Below are 20,869 nucleotides of genomic sequence, written 5' to 3' on the forward strand. Positions count from 1 at the left end.
TATACATGAAGTGGTATAATATCACTATGATAAGTGATAAGACTGTGATAAATTGAAATGTATACTTTGAACCTCAAAGCAATGAAGAAAATAGCAAAACAAAGAATTTACATCTGGTAAACCAACAAAGGCAATAAAAATGAATCATTAAAAAATATGCAATCCAGAAGAAGGAAGTAAAAAAAAAAGAACAAAGGAGAAACAAAACCAAGTGGTAGATTTAAACCTATCTATATTAAACGTAAATGTTGAAAAACTAAAGTTAAAAGACAGATTGACAGATTGGATTTAAAAAGTACAAACCTACTATATGCTGTCTACCAGAAATGCACCTTAGATATAAAGACACAAATAGGTTAAAAGTAATGGGGTGGAACAAGATATACCATGCTTATACTACAGAAAGTTGAAGTACCTGTATTAGTATCAGATAAAGTAAGTTACAGAACAAAGAATATTACTAGTGCTAAAGAAAGTTATTTCATAATCAGAAAAAAAGTCAGTTCATCAAAAGGATGTGTTTATTTACCTAATAGAGTTTTAAAATACACAAGCAAAAATTGACAAGAACTACAAGAAGAAATCCTCAATTAGAGCAAAAGTTGTTAATATACCTCTTTTGATGTTTAATAGAATAAGTAGACAAAAAATTAGTATGACCACAGAAGATCTGAACAGTAATATCAACCAATTTGACCTAATTGACATTTTACAAACATTCTACCAAACAGTACAGAATACATGTTCTTTTCAAATGCAGATGGAACATTTACAAAGAAGGATACATATTCCAGGCCATAAATAAAGTCTCAAGAAACATAAAAGGGGCCAGACACAGTGGCTCACGCCTGTAATCTCAGCACTTTGGGAGGCTGAGGTGAGCAGAGCACTGCAGGAGTTCGAGACCAGCCTGGGCAGCATGACAAAACCCCATGTCTACAAAAAGTACAAAAAATTAGCTGGGCATGGTGGCACGTGCCTCTAGTCCCAGCTACTTGGATGCTGAGGTGGGAGAATCACTTGAGCCCAGGAAGCAGAGGTTGCAGTGAGTTGAGATCACATCAATACACTCCAGCCTACGCAACAGAGCGAGACCCTGTCTCAAAAACAAGAAAAACGTAAAGGGATTTCAGTTATACAAAGTATGTTCTCTGGCCTCAACAGAATTAAGTTGGAAATTCATACCCAGAAGATCTCTGAAAAGTCCCTAAATATGTGGGAAATAATAACATTCATCTAAATAATTCACAAGACAAAGGAGAAATCAAAAGTGAAATTAGAAATTATTTTTAAATGAATGGAAATAAAAACACAACATGAGAATTTCTGGGGAAATTCTTAATTAAAGCAGAATGATATTTAGGGGAAAATTTATATCACTAATGCCTATATATTAGAAAAGAAGAAAAATCTCAAATCATTGACCTCAGCTTTCCCCTTTAAGAAACTAGGAAAAGAAGAGGGAATTAAACTCTAAGCAGAAGAAAGAAAATGATAAAGGTTGAGCAGAAATCAATAAAATAGTAAGCAAAAGTGAGAGAAAATAAACCTTAAACTGGATCTTTGAGAAGATTGAAGTTCTTTGAGAAAGCAAATTAAACCAAAACTGGCTCTTTGAGAAGAAGAAACCTGTAGCAAGATTAAGATTAATACGGAAAGGAAAAGAAATAATACAAATGACCAATCTCAGGAATTAGAGAGGTAACATTGTAACAAAGCCTGCAGATACTAAAAATATCACAAGGGAATAATATGAACAACTTTAGGCTTATAAATTTAACAACTTAGATGAAATGGACAAATTGATTGAAAGACACAAACTACCAAAATTTACTGAAGAAGCAATAGAGAACCCAAATATATACCCAAATATAGATAGCTATAAAGAAAAATTGAATTTGTAGCTAAAAACCTTCCCACAAAGAGAACTCCAGGTCTGGATGGCTTTTTCACTGGTAAATTCTATTAAACACTTCAGGAAGAAATAATAATCTTAAGCAAACTTTTCTAGAAAGTCGAGAAGGAGGAAACACTTTCAACTCATTCTATGAGGTCAGCATTATCCTGATACAAAACTAAACGAAGACATTATAAGAAACTACGCATCAATGTACTCATAAACATAGATACAAATGTTCTGAACAAAATTTTGATAAGTTGAATTCAGCAATATATTAAAAAGTTAATACATCGTGAATCAGTCTGGTTTATCCCAGGATTCAGGGCTGGTTTAATATTCTAAAGTCAGTCATTGTAACTTATGTTAACAAGCTAAAAATGAAAAAAAAAAAAAAACCATCATATCAGTAGATACAGAAAAAGCTTTTGACAAAATCCATTATCTACCCCTGATTTTAATTTTTAAAAAAGGCCTCTCGGCAAAGTAGTAATAGAAGGGAACTTTCTCAGAGAGCAGATCGGTGGTTGCCTGGGCATAGAATGACAGGGAAGGCAACAGGGGAGGAACTACAGTGAAATACAAGGAAGCTTTTAGGGGTCATGGATATATTCATTTTCTTGTTTTATATTGGTGAAACAGGTCAAACTGATGAAATTATATGCTTTACATGTGTACAGTTTGTTGTATATCAATTATATTTTTAAAAAGCTATTAACAAAAATTATGAGGACTTGGTAAATGTTTTGATATGGGGTAGGTAAAATAAATGGTGCAGTCGGATATACCAAGTTTTCTGTATTGAGTGATTAGACAGACTGTAGTATGTAGAATATATAAGGAGTTGGTTTTGTGAGACAGATGACGAATTCAATGTTGGTTATGTTGAGTATAGGTAGTTCAACAGGCAGTAAAAGTAAGTATCTATATAAAGACTTATACACAAATGTTCATTGAGCTTTATTTGTAAAAACCAAGGACTAGCTATAACTCAAATGTCCATCAGGTGAATAGGTAAACTAACTTCTGGAAGAGGTGGGGACTAGGGTTACAGATTTACAAATCAGCTTATACATGGTAGTGAAAAACATGACAGAAAGTGAGATTGATAGGAATTATGAATACAGTGAGAAAATAAATGACTTGAAAATGGAGTCTTGGGGAATAACCTTTTAGGGTTATATCGGGGAAGTGGAGCCCATAAAGACAAATGAAAAAGAATGATCGGAAAAGTATGGGTGGAAAGTAGAGGGGAGACCAGAACTTTGTATCATAGAAGCTAAGTAGAAAGTATCAGATACAAACAAGTCTAGGAAAAGAATCACTCATGATATATATGTGACTTGACATTTGGGAAGTTATACTGATGAAATGAACTTACCAAGGATAGTATAGTGAAATAGTAAAAAATGAAAACTAGATGCAGTGGTTTAAGAAATGAGATATGAGGTAGTGGCGTCAGAGAAGTTTGGATTAGAAGAGAAGCAGAGAGATAAGATGGTAGTGGTATAGAGAGGATGTCTTTAAGATTAGGAGGTTGAAAAGCATCTAAAAGCATTTAAACTACTATATTACATTATAGCACAAACTCTTGGTGGGGTATGGAGTAAAGATATGATAAGATTGGGATAGGGATATCTGTAGAAGGCTTTCTGAGATGAGCATATTTTTTATCTGAGTTTTGAATGGTGTGATGACATTGACTGATGGGAAAGGGTGAGCATCCTAGGCATAGGGAATAGCATTTAAGAGACACAGGGGCACAGAAGTAGATGTCACAAAGATTCTCACATATTTTAATTGGATAACTTTATAAAGTCTTTCAACCCAGAGATTTTTACATTTAAGATATGTTGCTGATCTCTTTTCTCTTAACAAAATTATTTTAGTAACTACTAAAGTATAGTTTTCAAAAAGCTCAAACATGAGTCTTATACAAATATAAAATTTGACTGCTCAAAATTTTATTCAACTCGTTAATGAGGGAACAAGTAAGATATTTATACAGGTTCAAAGGAGAATTTGAGGAAAATAGATTTATGGAGTTGGTTTGTTGAAGGAATATAGAAATAAATTGCTGATAGATTTTTAAAAATTTGCTAATAGGAAAATATGACTTATAAAGCAATGTAGCCTTTAGAATTACCTTTTCTACTGGACAGAAATCATTTGTATTGCTTTGAATAAGAGTCTGTTTACATTGCTCTTAGATAAGAATCTTTGGCATTGTTTTCTACCAGCCAACCTCTATTTTTACAGAATTGTAAAATATTTTAATAGTGAGTAGAAAATTAAACAGAGGTACATATGCCTAGAAAATCACATACTCCTTAAGGGGGTAAATAAAAGGACACTCACTAACCTTTTTCTTTTGACTATTTCTAAGTTTTAGATAATTTTTCATGACATCAGTAATATAAGATGGGTTGTTAGTATAATAAAGGAAATACCAAGGAAAGATTTTAAGTTTCTCCTATATTAAGCACATGGTAGAATTCCTGTGGCATTTTTGTCTTTGTACATCATTTAACAATTAACTGTGTACATGTCTTGATTTCACTTTTATCATTGCCTTGAAGCTTTTAAATTATTTATTATTTAGTATTTTGCACATTTATCTTTCCTCTTTGATTTGATTGCAAGCTTCTCTAAGGAGAGGGCCTTTGGCTACTTTGTATTCTCTATTGTACCTAGCACACATGGTACCTTGCACATAGTAGGAGTTCAATAAATATTAAGTGACTGAATATGATATATTCTTGGAACCAACATATATTTTAAAAAGTGGTTATATTCTTGGATGAGGACACAGTCTGCCATCAAGTTACTGAATCTTTTATTTTAAATTTGTTGTGATACCTGTGCATCAATTAGTAATGGCACTTTTTTTTTTATTTTGTTCTATTAGTGGTGATTTACTCAGAATAGGAAGAAAAGCCCTGTATTCAATTTTAGATGAAGTTATTTTCAAGCTTTTTTCAACTCCTAGTCCAGTCATAAGAAGTACTGCTACAAAACTCCTACTGTTGATGGCTGAATCCCATCAGGAAATTTTGATTTTACTGAGACAAAGTACCTGCTACAAAGGTAGTGCATTCATTCTTTCTTTACTTGGGATTCTCAAAAAGAAACTTTTTATTGATGGTTTATGAAAAACAAAATTCTTATATTTTAAAGAGTTGATAACTATGTAGATAAAACTCTACATAAAAATTGGCATCAATTTTTATACCAATTCAGAAAAAAAAAAAAAGTCTTTATATAATCAAGCTATCTTCATGTCACTACAGATAGCAAGTGGAAGATACCTTTCTGATCAGGTTGCAATGAATATTTACTCCCTCTCTGACAAAAAGGTTATGTGTTGGATATACCATATAGTTTAGTAAAATAATGACCAAAAAGATCAGTGACCTTAGCAAGACCAGCTTTAGTGGAGAAAATGGTGCTGTGCTTGAGAAATGGCTTTAGTGGAGAAAATGGTGCTGTGCAAAATACCCTTATGGTATTTTGAACTATCCATAATTACTCAACACTGTCTTTCCTCAAAAACAAAAAACAAAAAGTTGCCTTACCTCCAAATTCAAATACATATGTGAATTAAAAGTCAGACATTTTGAGGATTAAAGGAGTAAGTGTATTAACATTCTTATATAATAGCTTTCATTTAATTGAGCATTCACTGTATGTCAGGCACATTCTATATACTTTACATGCGTTAAAATATTTAATCTTCACAACAATCCTATGGGATAGATATTCTTATCCTTATTTTATAGATATAGAAACAGAGACATGGTAATTTTTCCAAGATCACAAAGGTAGTATATATATTTTTTAATTGCCAAGCAAAGTTATATGTTACCTTTGTTTTATTTCTTTGATGACCAGAGCCATATATGTATTATAACCTATTTTTCTTATTCAACATGGTCAGAAAATGGGATTCTAGTCCATTAAATATACTTCTTAATATAGGGTGATACTGTATGGGAATTTTTAAAGGTTAGAATATAATATGATGTATTTAATACCTAAACTACTAGAAAAGTCTTTATCATTCTTGATGATTTTGAAGACATTGTAATAATGTAACTTGCATTAGTCATTACTGGGGGTATTGTAGGAATAGAGAGGAAAAGTACCAGTAATGGAGTTCTTTAGTTGATACTGTGCCAGATAGACATTTTCCAATTCTGTAATTCAATTCCTAAAGAAATGTGAATGTCCAACAGAGTCGTTATAAAGGAATTTTACCTGAATCCTTCTCCCTTTCTTTGACTTATATCTCAATAGCAGAACTAATTCAGGTTCCTGAAAATATTTTACAATTATTAATACTGCTGAGAACTTGGGTCTTGAAGAGAGTATAAGGCATTAAAAGATCCATACAGTGGTTTCCCCAATGATACACTACAAGGCAATTTTACCTTATGTATTTGTTTTGAATACACACATTATAATACACCATTTCAAGTACCTGGAAATGGTACTTACTTTGTACCTTTTACTACTGCTATGTATTATTTTGGCATGAAAATGTACTAGCCTAGTGTTGTAGCACTTCACCTATAATGTTTTCCCAGGAACCTATTGATTTGCCCCAAATTATATATGTTATCATATGTTTATATTTAATAATCTTTTTTAACTAATAATGACTAATAATAATCTGCATGAGTGCTTCCACAGGACAAGCTTTTACTGAATATGTGTCTGTAGTAATTTACCTTTAAAATGTTTCCACTTAAAGTATTTATGCTCAAATAAAAAAAATTTATCTCTACCTTTTGATTTACCACAGTGATTCCATCCTCCTCCTTTTTTTTTTTGTTTATTAAAGAGATTGTCTAGACTGATTTTCTTTTTATCAGATCCCACAATTGAGTACAGAAGAATTCTCAGGAGGGAGGAATATCTTAAAGATTTCAACCTGGAAGTCTCTGAGAAAAGGAAAAAGAAAAATCATGTGATTAATCTTGTTTTCATTTGTTTTTAAGCCAGACTTTTTGGCTTCAAATTAATACTGATTAGATAACAAAATCATATTTTATTGTTATAATAATAGTTGTATGTTTTGCTATTCTATTTCAGGACTCAGAAGTCTACTAAGTAAACAGGAAACTGGGACCGAATTCAGTCAAGAACTTAGACAGCTCGTTGGCCTTTTATGCCCAACGGTCTGTCAGGAAGTAGAAGAGCAGGTATTAAGTTACAGAAAAAAAAAAAAATTGCATGATATTCGCTGACTGTATTAAACCTTAGTTTTCCTTACATGTTCCTCACTTTCTTTCTCTTAAGACTTCAAGCAAAATACTCCCAAAATAGAAATATCTTTAAAATTTTTACTCAGAAGGTTGAGGCAGGAGGATTGCTTGAGTCCAGGAATTGGAGACTGCCCTATGATCACACCCATGAATAGCCACTGCACCCCAGCCTGGTCAACATAGCAAAACCCCATCTTTAAAATATAATGTTACAAAATTGTATCTCTCCGCCTTCAACCTGCTGAAAAACATAATTTCAATCTCCCATTTTCATCTGTTTATAGATACTGCCACATCAGTTTCACTCAACATTTTTCATGAAAGCCCCATCTCTGATGTTTATCTTTTATCTATAAGCTATTTAAAATTTTAAAATTGTTTTTCCAAAAAAATCTCTAATGGTAGCAAACTGTATTTATGGTCACCTATGGCTACCCTTCTTGTTCTTTGAGATACAACAATAACACCTTTTCCTTTGTGTAAGAAATGGTCTTAATAAAAATTATTTAGAAATTTGAGGCAGCAGGTTATTGATTATTTCATCATACTTCCTCTAGTATACTCAAAATGATGGCTCTAAATAGCCCATTCCAACAGGAAGAGGCATATAGCTTTCTGATTTCCAGATAAAGACTTAAATATGGAAAACGTCTAAAATGACTAAAGATATTTTTTAATTTAAAAGGAAAAGGGGACATTGTGTATCTAAAATCCAAAACCAAAAAGGCAATAAATTTAAAAATACAAGCAGAAACCATGAAAAGAAGTCCAGTAAGGCAGGAGAATGGGTTGGGGGAGGCTGGAAGGAAGAATGCAGAAGAAGGGAATTTCTTTTTTCTGTATATATGAACCATCATGAGTTTAGATTAATCTCAAAACTGTGCATGTGCTCAAATTCATATTGATTAGGTAACAAAATCATAGAAATCACATTTTATTATTAATAGGTGTACCCTTTTTCATTCCATGTGAGGACTCAGAAGTCTACTAAGTAAACAGGAGACTGTAACAGAATTCAGTCAAGAACTCAGACAGCTCACTGACCTTTTAAGCCCAATGGTTCATCAGGAGAATAGCATACCAAAAGCTTACAGAACTAGACAGAGATTCAAGCAACCATCCACAATGGTCAACAGAGCTTATAGTTTGAACCTAACTAGGTTGATTGCCTATTAAATAAAAACATTAACATGGTAGCTCAAAAAAGATTATGAAAGGTCAGGCGGACTATAAAATCTTTGAAAAGGAAATGGAAGTGAGATTATCCAGGGAGAATTTGGAGCTAACTAGACTATATCTTGAGTATGTTCTAGAAATTGCCTTATCGAGCCTAACATACCTCCTTTGGGAGGTAAGGTTTAATATCCCTACCCATCTTGTTAGAGCTAGAGATTAATACTTGCCCTGGCCTGATACTTTAAGAGGTATTAAATTTTTAAGACCTTCCTAGAGATATCTCTAAGTTGTTTTTGGCATTTAATTTCAGAAACTACATCAAGCAGCATGCTTAATTCAAGCCTATTGGAAGGGTTTTCAGACAAGGAAGAGATTAAAGAAGCTTCCATCTGCTGTGATTGCTTTGCAGAGGAGTTTCAGGTAAAAAATTTTGGTAAGGGGATTGATGATCAGAGAATCTTACTAGAGTACAGTTGAATTGAAATTTAGGTGATTTTAAAAAAATTTCCTAGTATGTTTATTGTTATCTTTTCGTTCTTTTTCTGTACATTTCTGGGTACCAACACTCCAGTAACCAGATGCACTTTCAAAGCAAAGGACATAAGACAGGCATCTGATGTGTTAAATATACAATCCTATCCACTTAAGATATTTGGGGAGGGGACAAGCCTACAAAGGAAGCCAACGATAGTTATATTATTAAACCCTTAAAACCAACAGTTATCATGATTGTGTGTATATAATTATAACAATAACATGTATGCATATAAGAGTTTAAGTCTGTTAACCTGATTTTCCTGAATAAATATGGCATGGATGGATATCTTCATTGAATTATGATATAGTTTGGCATTTATTTCAAGTAGACTGAAAAGGAAATACTGAAGACATAGCCCACTTTCTGAAATGACTAACCAATCCAGATTCTCCAAGGTCACAGAACAAGAAAAAGTAACTTAGCTGCTAGGTAATTTATGATAGAGAAGAACTGTTTCAGAGGTGACTTTTTCATGCAGCCTAACTTACAGCCAAGCTTTAGTTCATTAAAATGAAACTGGCATTTTACAGAAGTTAGTTTTTTAAAGAAAACTGAAACTATTCTTTTAATAACTGCAGATACATTTCTCAGTTATAAAAACATTTAAAAATAGCTCTGGGGTTCAAAATACTATGTAGTCACAGAGTTGAAGACATTGAAATCACTCTAGCTTAACTGTGTCTCTTAGTGGGTATCCTATTAATTGATTAACGTTTTCTTCAGGGAAGAATTAAAGATGGATTTAAAATATTATTGGGTGTGAATATTATTGGTAGCAAAGAAAAGAATTAATTTTTAAATACATATCAAGTGCCTAGTATATGCCAGGGGATCCATCCCCTGGCAGTTTAACAGATTCGAGTTTGTATCTCATTTCAGCAACTTACTGGTTGAGTGAACTTGGACAATGCCCCACCTCTCTCAGCCTCAAACTTCCAATCTATAAAACGAGAATAATAGTTTATACACTTGTATGATCAAGATAATGTAAAATTTGAGATAATACAAAGTTTTTAGCATATTTTCTGGCACTTAGAAAATGATAGGAGGAAAAATGCGTATGGCACATTTTCTGTCCTTGAAAATTTACAAATCTAGCTAGACAAATAGATGCGTTAGATAGATAATACTGAGAGGCAAGTGTTATCGATCCATTATTACTCAAAGTTTGTTGCCTATCTTACAAACTGTTTTTTTTTTTTTTAAAGCATTTCTGTGGTTAGATAAATCTGGGAAATATTGAGTACTTTTTGAGTCACAGTATATATTTTTCTACCCAAAGAATCTGAGGTGCTCTTGGTATTGCCTTTGGTGGTGAATTCAGATAGAGTAGGTATTACTTATGGGTTCTACCTGCTGTCATCCTTAATTATCGGGCATCTTAAATTTAAAGGCACCCTTATACATGGATTCAGAGCATTAATGTTTAGTCCCACAATAGTTGCCAAATTTGCTCATATACTCTCTCTTTCAATATTAAAATCTCTATTTAAAAGTAGCCCAGGATTACAGATTTTTTCCCACTTCTAAGTGGAAAAATTCTATGGAATCTAATATTCCATTATTTTAAAATAGAAATTCCATTGTTTTCTTTATGTGACCAGAAGAGTTATAAATATTTCCATTAAAAAAGATAAACGGTGAAGCAAAAATTATTTAAGTCTCACATTTTGTGTTTGTTACCTTTCCAGTATTTTTGCATTTGAGGTTCCAGAATATACTGAAATGCAGTTCTAACCTGTTGGATTCTATTTAATTTTTTAATTTTCAGTTTGCTCCAGTTCAGCACCTTCCCTCTTCTATTAGTTGTTACAGTTCATGCAAATGTCTCTTGCTTCCTTTGTAGCTTGGTTTTTTTCCGAAGGTTATTTCTGTCTTTTTGTGCTCAGGTCTTATCTCAGTAATTTCCCCCTCCCATGGTTTTGGGAGAGGGACTGCCTACCAGTCACACTTATGGGTTCAGATTGATTAGTGTTCTTTAGATTCAGCAAAAGGCATTCTTTCATAGTCACACCCTTGCTAACGCACTTTCATAGTGGTTTCTTTTTTATTTAGTCATTTCTCATATTCAGAAACTTTATTGTCTCTTAAGTACTCTTCTTCAGCAAAGTTTTCTGAAGCAGCTAACAGCTGCTCTAGTTCTCTTAGAGAAACCTTACAATTTACCTACCTCTATCATAGTGCTGATTTTTAAGTGTTTTAATTACATTTGTTGATTTCACCTTGAAACTGAGCTTCTTAAATGCAGAATAGTATCTTTTTTCTCTCCCTCTGAGGCACAGTGTCTTGGCAGCAGAAAGTTTGGTCAACTCCCACTTTAATGATAAAAATTCAGACTGATTAAATGTAAATCATGGAATTTACTTATTTTCAGAATATGACATCTGATCAGTCATTTTATTTTCAGAAGTGTAATACAGAGGCCAGGTGGTCCAGTGCCTACTAATTCTTACAAAGAAACCAGTTGGAAGAATAATTGTTTGATTTTTGAGTGATTATAGAAACTCTGAACAAAATAACTAGATGTTATTTATTAATAAATGGGGGAATTACATTCGAAATCACATCAGTTCCTAATGTTTTCAAACATGAAAGTGAAACATGAATCCAGTAAGCACATCTGTTTACAATTTAGTCCCTATTTAAATCACCAAACCTCACTTTTGTCCTGTCTTTCTGGTTTGTACTTTACTTCCACCTTCATGCTCCATAGTCTTTTCATTTTTGCCGTATTTCATAGCCTACATACCTAAATTGTTTCCCAAACCCGGTTTTCTGACAGATTAAATATTCTAACAGATGTAATTTTAATGATTACTATGTTTTTCGTACTAATAGTATGAAATGATATTTAAAATATTGATGATGCAGTATTAAACACTATAATCTATAGTCAATTAGAAGTTAGAAACAGAGGTAGTTTTTTGTTGTTGTTGTTTTGAGGTGGAGTCACACTCTGTCACTCAGGCTGGACTGCAGTGGCACAATCTCGGCTCACTGCAACCTCCACCTCCCGGGTTCAGGCTCCTGCCTCACCTCCCAAGTAGCTGAGACTATAAGTACACACCACCACAGCTGGCTAATTTTTGTATTTTTAGTAGAAATGGGGTTTCACCATATTGGCCAGGCTGGTCTCGAACTCTTGACCTCAGGTGATCCACCCACCTTGGCCTCCCAAAGTGCTGGGATTACAGGTGTGAGCCAGTGCGCCGAGCCACAGAGTTAGTTTTTTAAAAACCAGTTTAAAAGGAGGCTGTGTTTAGTGCCTGCTCTCTTTTACCCTCTATGAATGGGTAAGAGATAAAACATTATTATCTGCATGCTGTATAACCCAGAAGTTTTGAGGCGAAGGAGTTCTGTAGAACAGGCAAGATGCCATCAGCTATTCTTTGGGAAGGGAGAGGCCCTTACCTGCTTCATTTCCAGCTTTCACAAAGAACAAGAGACACTTAGAACTATTCAACTAGCCCTAGATCTTCTCTAGAACTTTTTGACACACATACACTTTTGAGGTCTTCTCTGTCTTCCATAAGAGAGATAAGAAAGAAGTTTCAAAACAAATTCTCTACTGTGTCCTAAGTAGAAAACTAGAGAAAATTTAAGTTGTAATTGATGGAAGAATTTATGAGAAACAACCACAGGCACACAACATTTTATCAAAACAATTTAATCAAAATAAACTATTTTGAGTTGAAAATTCAGTTGAAAAATCATAATAATCCTCTCTAATTATACTATAATGATGTCTGGCTATTAAGAGTACAAAGCTATAGCCAAGGTACCACATTTGTTTACAGTTTAATTCTAAGAATACAGTTTTAAAAAAAGATCTAAGAGAAAATGTTCTTGGGAGAGACACATGTCAAATTAAGTCTATAGAGGTAAACTAGTTTATTCTGTCTCTCTTCTTATCCTCGTTTTCTTTTTCTGTGGGTATCTGAAAGCATTTTGAGTATATTTACTGTAAACTGACACTTGTAGTCTCCTTACATAGTGATATTGGAAGCAACAAAAACTAGATGGGAATGGCTAAGGAGAAATTTTGGTGAATAAAAGCAGGTAATACAGAAATGATAATTATATAAAATGTGGCCACATGAAAGTTTTCATAACCAGTTTTAAAAGTAATGTTCAGTTATCAATAATTGAGAAATAGGCATAAGAAGAAAATAAAAATCAACTGTAATCACATCATGCATAAAAATCACTTGAAATTTTAATGTTTTTTATTTATTTTTCTGTGTAAGTAAATGTAAATTTTTTGACACAATTTTGATCTCATCCTTCTATATCCTGATTTTACTTTTACCTGACATTAGATCATTGATATATTCTCATGTCACTAAATATTCTTCGAACATTTTATTTTTTCATAGTTCATATAATCCCATCCCATCAGGTGAATGAACCAGTATCTATTTATCCAACTCCCTGTTGTGAGACAAAGTTTGTTTTCAACTTGTTACTGTTGTAATACTGTGGAGAACATTTTTGAACAGAGGTTTTTACATATATATCTGATTATTTCCTTAAGAATATTATTTGTAATGGAACTAATTGGTCATCACTTTTAAGGCTTTTTATTTATATATTTCAAATATTTTTCCAGACTTTTAATGCATATATTCAAATATTTCTCCAGAAAAGTTGCACAACAGCCGCAGAAGACAGGCTATTTTATCATACCTTATTAACACTAGAAATTACCTTAAAATTTTTTCTGTTTACATTTATTTGATTACCAGGGAGGTTATGCATTTTCCATATGATTTATGAAAATTATGTATAACACACTGTTTCCATCACAGATCTAAACGAACAAAGATGTTGCTGGAGATAAATAGGCAGAAGGAAGAGGAGGACCTCAAATTACGATTGCAGCTTCAAAGACAGAGAGCCATGAGACTTTCTCGAGAACTGCGACTGAGTATGCTCGAAATAGTTCATCCAGGTGAGTGGCAGTATCAACTTTATAAACATAAGAATATTTAGGTTATCTTTTAACAAACCAAGTTTTCTAGCTACATGATGATTTTTTAAAAATTTGGACTTTTGCCCTTTTTCTCTGTTTTTTAGATAAACTTTATTAAATCTTCTGAGTTCAAAAACGGTTACTATTTTTTTGATTCAGACCTATTCGTTGATGATGAACAATCTGCCCACCAGTTTTTTTTTTCTTATCCTTCAGATAGTTTAGTGAAACATAAAAATTTATGCATAAAGATAGCTGTTAGAGACACAAAGATACTTCTTGAACTGAAATAAGGAGTTGGAATATTATCACATTCTGCCATCAGAACTTAACTCATTCCTTAGTACAAATGTTGTGACATCTTCTTTCCACCTTTGACAGACTAAGCTGAAATTAATAATAAGGTGTGGTCTGAGAGGTCTTAGTGGTTTCAATATTATCTTCAAGTTCTTTTACCTGTCGTCTTGTTATTCAATCCAGGGTCCTTCACTAGCCTTTTATTTCACTTCATCTCCATTAAATATAGATGTTTTCTAGGATTCCATCCTCACCTTATTCCTGTCATTTTGCTCTTCCTGGGGTATCCATCCATAACTACAGCTCAACTCTCAACTGAGTGCTGAGCAGTCTCAAATCTGGTCTCTGTCTTCACCTACTCTCCTAAGCTCTTAGAGGAGAATTGCCCAATAGAAATTTTTACAAAAATGAAAGGTTGTATATCTGTACCATCCAGTAGGGTAGCCAGTGGCTAGAGATGGCTACTGAGTATTTGAAATGTGGCTAGTGTACTGAAGTACCTGAATTTTAATTTTACTTTATTTTAACCCAAGTAGCCACTTGTGGATAATGTCTACTCTATTGAATAACACACCTCTGTACCCAACTGCCTATTGGATCCAGCTTTACCTGGATATCCACAGGCAACCCAAACACCAAAGTCATTATCTTACCCCTCAGATTTCCTTTTCCTTTATTCCCCATCTCAGCTAATGGCACCAGTAACTTACTCAGTTTCCCATTTGAGACATCCTAGAGTCCTTTCCCTCTTTTACCTCTATATCCAATTGATCATTAAATTATATCAGTTTCTTATACTCCCCCAAATACACTCCCCTTTTTATTAACAATTCTACTACCTTATTCTGTCATGTATGTACTGTGAACCCTGGGTTGTATGCTGAGCAACTCCAAGAAAGCAAAAAGAAAGTCATCTATATAACTGACTGAGTGACTTAAGAGAAATTTGGAAGCATGTAGAGAGAACACATACATACATTTTGCCCTTTCCCTCTGATGGTACTGAATGACTTCTTAATCGTGTGCTTAGGATTCTTGGTTTTTTGGGTTTTTTGAAATGTTTTTAATGTTAGATTTTCAGCGATTTTCTTATTACTCTACCACAAAAATATTATATGAGTTCTTTCTCTAAAGAAGCTGCATAATCTGGGAAAGCTTTGTTTCTAAAATCTTAGAACCATGGTAAAATAATAGAATTGGGAAAATTAGTGAACAGTATTGGCAAAAATAAAAAGAAAGCAAGATTATTATTATCATTGTCCTGATTCCAGAACTTAAGAAAGCATGGCAGTGAGTATGTTGTAATAGTGTCTATCATCTTTTTAGGTCAGGTGGAGAAACACTATCGGGAAATGGAAGAGAAATCAGCATTGATTATCCAGAAACATTGGAGAGGGTACAGGGAAAGGAAAAATTTTCACCAACAGAGGCAGTCTCTCACAGAGTATAAAGCAGCTGTCACACTTCAAAGAGCAGTGAGTCTAATGTAGTGAAAAGAGCTCTGAATCAAGAGGCAAAAACATGAGTTCAAACCTGACTTTGCTAATTACCTGTTGTAAAGCCTTTATCAAGACACTTAGTTTTCTTGAGCCTTAGTTTTTTCTTTTGTAAAAGAAAACCTCCTTACCTCTGGCCAAGCTGGTTTAGACACTCAGTCCTTAGTACTACCTTAGAACCTTGTACATCATTTACTATACTACAATGTTGTTTTGTTAATTATTTCCCTTCTTACTTGGGCTGTGAGTTCTTCAGGAATAAGGAGCTAAGTCTTATTGTTGTCAGCTCATCACATGTGCTTGATGTGTGAATAGATGTTTACCCTTACCCTTTTCACTCAGTTGTTATGTGGATCAGTTACCCTAATTCATGGGAATGTATTTTGTAAATTACAAAGTTCTCTGCAAGTGCAGCATGTGATATTTGATTTTTTTAATGCACAGATATTAGGTATATTTAGATCATTATAACATTTTAATTATAGAATTTTATATATATATATATATTTTTTTTTTTGAGACGAATTCTTGCTCTGTTGCAAGGCTGAAGTGCAATGGCGCAATCTTGGCTCACTACAACCCCCACCTCCCAGGTTCAAGCAATTCTCCTGACTCAGCCTCCTGAGTAGCTGGGACTACAGGCACGCACCACCACGCCCATCTAATTTTTGTATTTTTAGTAGAGACTGGGTTTCACCATATTGGCCAGGATGGTCTCGATCTCTTGACCTCATGAGCTGCCTACCTTGGCCTCCAAAAGTGCTGGGATTACAGGCATGAGTCACCACGCCCAGCCTCGTGTTCTTAAATAGCAATCTTTCTGTGATCTCTCTAGAGCATAGTACTATTTTGTTGCCTTGGAAAAGCATAGCACAAGGTGGTTTTTAAAATTTAATGACCAGTTTTCCTAACATCCAGTTATTGTCTTATACATGGTTAACTTTCATATTAGGATTTCAGGTCCTATAGCATTTAGCTTAACAATCCGTTATTGAATTTTTAGGTCAATTTCAGTTTTCTACTGTGATAGATTTTGAACAGTCTCTGTGATTAACTTTTTACAAAGTTTTTTTTTTTTAAATCATCCAAAAACATAGTAGAATAAATGCTAGAGAAATAGGAAGAGATGCCTGCCTCCTACTCCTTCTTCAGGCTCTTCTGGGGATCTCAGGTTGTATCTGCAACAAACAGTCCTGCACCATCACTGAATCACACATACTCCTGATATTTACCTTCTGCTAAACAAAGTCATCTAAGGATTAACCAGTTGATATCAGGGTTGGAGACACTTCCTTTGGAGGAACCTTTGGCTTCTTTCTAACACTTTTAACTCATAAATACCTCCTTTTTAAAGTCTTCCCTGTCATAGAATTAGGTGGGCCCTTATTAAGTTGACTTACTACCTTGCCTGATTTAGATGACCCTAAATACTTTGTAAAAGGATCCTCTACTATAAAGTGAAATATCCTGGTTTGCCTACCATTTCTTAGAGAAAGAAGTAGGGGTCATTATAAGAATGTATCTGAAGGCTATGAAGGCAAAGTTGTTTTGGCTTTTATACTTTACAGTGGCACAAAAGGAAGATTAGTCGCATTTGCCTCATATCTGCTAAAAAAAAAAGGTAATTGAGTCTCTGTTTAAGAGCAAAAAGGGATGGGTTGAGGTCATGTTTATAGTCTTTGCATCTCATTAATAAAAAAAAGGAATGCGTCTCTGTTTAAGAGCAAAAAGGGATGGGTCAAAGTCATGTTTATAGTCTTTGCATCTCATTAATAAAAATAAGATGAAGTCAAAGTGAAGTTAGCCAAAATGGAAAAGGAAATAAGAGGATTACTTTTTTTTTTTTTTTTAAAGAAACGTGGTCTCACTCTGTCACCCAGGTACAGTGGTGTGTTCACAATGCATCACAGCCTTGAATTCCTGGGCTAAAGTGACCCTCCTGCCTCAGCCTCCCTAAGTGCTGAGATTATAGGTGTGAGCCACCATGCCTGGCCAAGAATTACTTTCAAAGAAGGAAAAGAGAAAGAAAAATGGGAAAGTACACTGAGAAAAGAAATAGAAAAATACAGAAAATTATAACAAGGCAATAGTCAATAAAGGATACATTTTGCCATATTTTTAAAGCATCCTTTCTTTCTTTTTTTTTTTTTTTTTTTTGAGACAGAATCTCTCTCTGTCTCCCAGGCTGGAGTGCAGTGGTACAATCATAGCCCACTGCAGCCTTGATCTGCGAGGCTCAAGAGATTCTCCCGCCTCAGCCTCCACAGTAGCTGGGACTACAGGCTTGCACCACCAGGCCCAGCTAATTTTTTTTTTTTTTTTTTTTTCAGTAGAGACTAAGTCTCACTTTGTTGCCCAGGGTAGTCTCCAACTCCTGAGCTCAAGTGATCCTCCCGCTGCAGCCTTCCAAAGTGCTGGAATTACAGGTGTGAGCCACTGTGCCTGGCCTAAGGTATCCTTTTCTAAGACACACTAGAGACCTGCACTGTTCAATAAAATAATCATTAAGCATACGTAGCTGGCTATGAAGAACTTGACATGTAGCTAGTCCAAATTGAAATGTGTCGTAAGTGTAAAATACCCACCAGATTTTGAAAACGTAGCATGAAAAAAAGTGTAAAGTATCTCATTAATACTTTTTTATATTGATTACATGATGAAATACTAATATTTTGTGTATACAGAGTTATATGTTTTATATAACTCAGTAAATATTATTTTGCCCATTTTTTATTTTCTTAATGTGACTACTAGAAAATTTGAAATTACTTATATGACTCACATTATACTTCTGTTGGCACTGCTACTGACCTTGCTAAGAAAAAAAATGGGAAATAATTCATTAGCCTCATTGAAAGTAATATACCAGCCTGGGCAATGTGGCAAAACCTCATCTCTAATAAAAATACAAAAATTAGCCAGGCATGGTAGCACGTACTGGTAGTCCCAGCTACTTGGGAAACTGAAGTGGGGAAAATCACCTGAGCCTGGGAAGTTGAGGCTGCAGTGAGCTGTGATCACACCACTGCACTCCAGCCTGGACAATACGAATGAGATCCAGCCTGAAAAAAAAAAAAAAAAAGTAATATAAAGGAGTAGGAATATCCTTTCAATGAACTCGTCCCTCAGGAAGAACCGGTTATTAGTGTCCTCGGCAGGAAAAGAAAGGCCAGAACGGTTATCCACCTTCTGTTCTTCTCTTACTTGATGCAAAAACAGAGGCATTGTTTCTCCAGTGGCTAAAAATTGAGGAAATTTGCTAAAAGAGAAAAATAAATGAAAGGGGAGAATAGAAGGAAAGAAGAGAGTCTCAACAGAAGGAGGCAAGCACAGTTGAAAACTCAAGTACCATACTGAAAACAAGGCCGGGCACGGTGACTCACGCCTGTAAATCCCAGCACTTTGGGAGGCTGAGGCGGGAGGATCACTTGAGCCCAGGAGTTTGAGACCAGCCTAGGAAATATAATAAGACTCTTTCTCTACAAAAAATTAACTGGGCTTGGTGGTGCACACCTGTAGTCCTGGCTACTCAGGAAGCTGAAGTGGGAAGATCACTTGAGCCCAGGAGGTTGAGGCTGCTGTGAGCCATAATCAAGCCACTGCACTCCAGCCAGGGTGACAGTGTGAGACCCTGTCTTAAAAAAAAATACCAAAAAAGTAAAGGGTACTAGGGAAATTTTCTAAACCGCTTCTTAGTGCCCACTCTTAAATATCAACTAAAGGATAATTATCACTGAATATCTAAGGAAAGCCAAAGACAAAACAAATGGAATAAAACAACTTGATAGAATATAAACATTGCAGGTATAAGGAAAAAATGTTTTTAATCTGTTATTAATATCCTCAGAGAGATAAGGAAACATAATATATGAAACAAAACCAAGATACCATATAAAAGGGAACACAGAGAATAAAATTCGACAGGGAAAACTGAAAGACTAATAAAAGGATTGTGGGAGAAAAGTTAAAGAAATCTCACAGAAAGCAAGGAAAAAAGATTTTGCCAGAGGCACACATCTGCAATCCCAGCTACTCAGAAGGCTAAGGCAGCAGGATGGCATTAGCTCAGGAGTTCTAGGCCAGCCTGGTCAACATATGAAATATCATTAGAAAAAGAAAAAAAGGTAGAATCTTTAATTTAAAAAAAAAAAAAAACAGATGGATAGAAAACACTGCCAGTCTAGGAGGTCAAACAGCCACACATTTGAAATCAAGAACAAGAAAAAACAGAAGAGAAAAAGTCAAATAACTGAAGATTTCCCAGAACTGAATGTCACGAATTTTAGATTAAGGGGACCAATTAAGTGTCCAATACAGTGACAGAAACACTTCCACATTTGTTTCATAATACTGTGAGATGTACTAGGAACAAAAGGACTTCTTGACAGCAACATTGGAAGCTAAAAAGTATTGAAGTGAGACTGTCACATATTTGAAGGAAAATGATTTCCAACTAGAATTCTATACCCAACCAAATTATTAATTAAAGATAAGGACAGACCAAAGACATTTTTAGATAAGAGGGAATAACCTGAGAAAGAAGGCAACATGGAATCCAAGAAACACATGGGAAAGATAAAAAGTAGTCACCGAGATGATGGTGAATGGAGACTACAGGATGACAGCTATGCCCAAGGTATAGAGAGCAGGTCAGGAAGCTCCAGAAAGTGTGTCCAAGAAAATGAATTTGATAGAATGCCTGATGTATTTTAATGTGTTGAAAAGTAGGGCAGAGTTTATAAAATATAATCGGTAGTATGGAAAACAAAGCATGGGAGAAAAGAGAATTAATAATTCCAGAGAAAATAAAAATGTGCAAGGAAGGAAAAGTAATTATAGTATACTATATTGTTCAAAAGTGAATAGCCTTTATGTGGTCATAATTTTGCAAACATTGAACATTAACTAAAATTATGATATAATAATATAGGATGGATGGGGAGTAGAAGCAAGTGAAAGAGAGCTAAATTCATACCTTTCATACAAGAAAATCAATAGGTAATACCTATATCTGAAAAAAAAAAATCACAGAAAAATAGGCGGAGCTAAATGTCAAAAGAATAAACTGAATTAAATTGTTGCCCTTGAGTCAGGGGACAGGGTAAATGGGTAACTCTAGTAAGAATTCTAGTAATTCTTATGAAGCTGACAAATTAAACAATAGCATTCTAGTAATTCTTACAAAACTGACACATTAAACGATAGAGTTATATCAGCAAACTTTTC

At 34.2% G+C, this 20,869-nt stretch overlaps 1 protein-coding gene across 1 annotated transcript in view; it reads left to right on the forward strand.

The window, feature by feature from the left end:
* IQCB1 (IQ motif containing B1) overlaps positions 1-20,869 on the forward strand; it is a 73,794-nt gene that overhangs the window by 35,970 nt on the left and 16,955 nt on the right. Inside the window, exons 8-12 of the mRNA XM_050781844.1 lie at positions 4,806-4,984; positions 6,992-7,101; positions 8,651-8,760; positions 13,687-13,829; positions 15,474-15,622. Of these exons, the coding sequence (XP_050637801.1) occupies positions 4,806-4,984; positions 6,992-7,101; positions 8,651-8,760; positions 13,687-13,829; positions 15,474-15,622 (691 nt within the window). The remainder of the gene's footprint in view (positions 1-4,805; positions 4,985-6,991; positions 7,102-8,650; positions 8,761-13,686; positions 13,830-15,473; positions 15,623-20,869) is intronic.

Source organism: Macaca thibetana, chromosome 2 (genome assembly GCF_024542745.1).
Source record: "Macaca thibetana thibetana isolate TM-01 chromosome 2, ASM2454274v1, whole genome shotgun sequence".
NCBI classification, from domain to species: Eukaryota; Metazoa; Chordata; class Mammalia; order Primates; family Cercopithecidae; genus Macaca; species Macaca thibetana.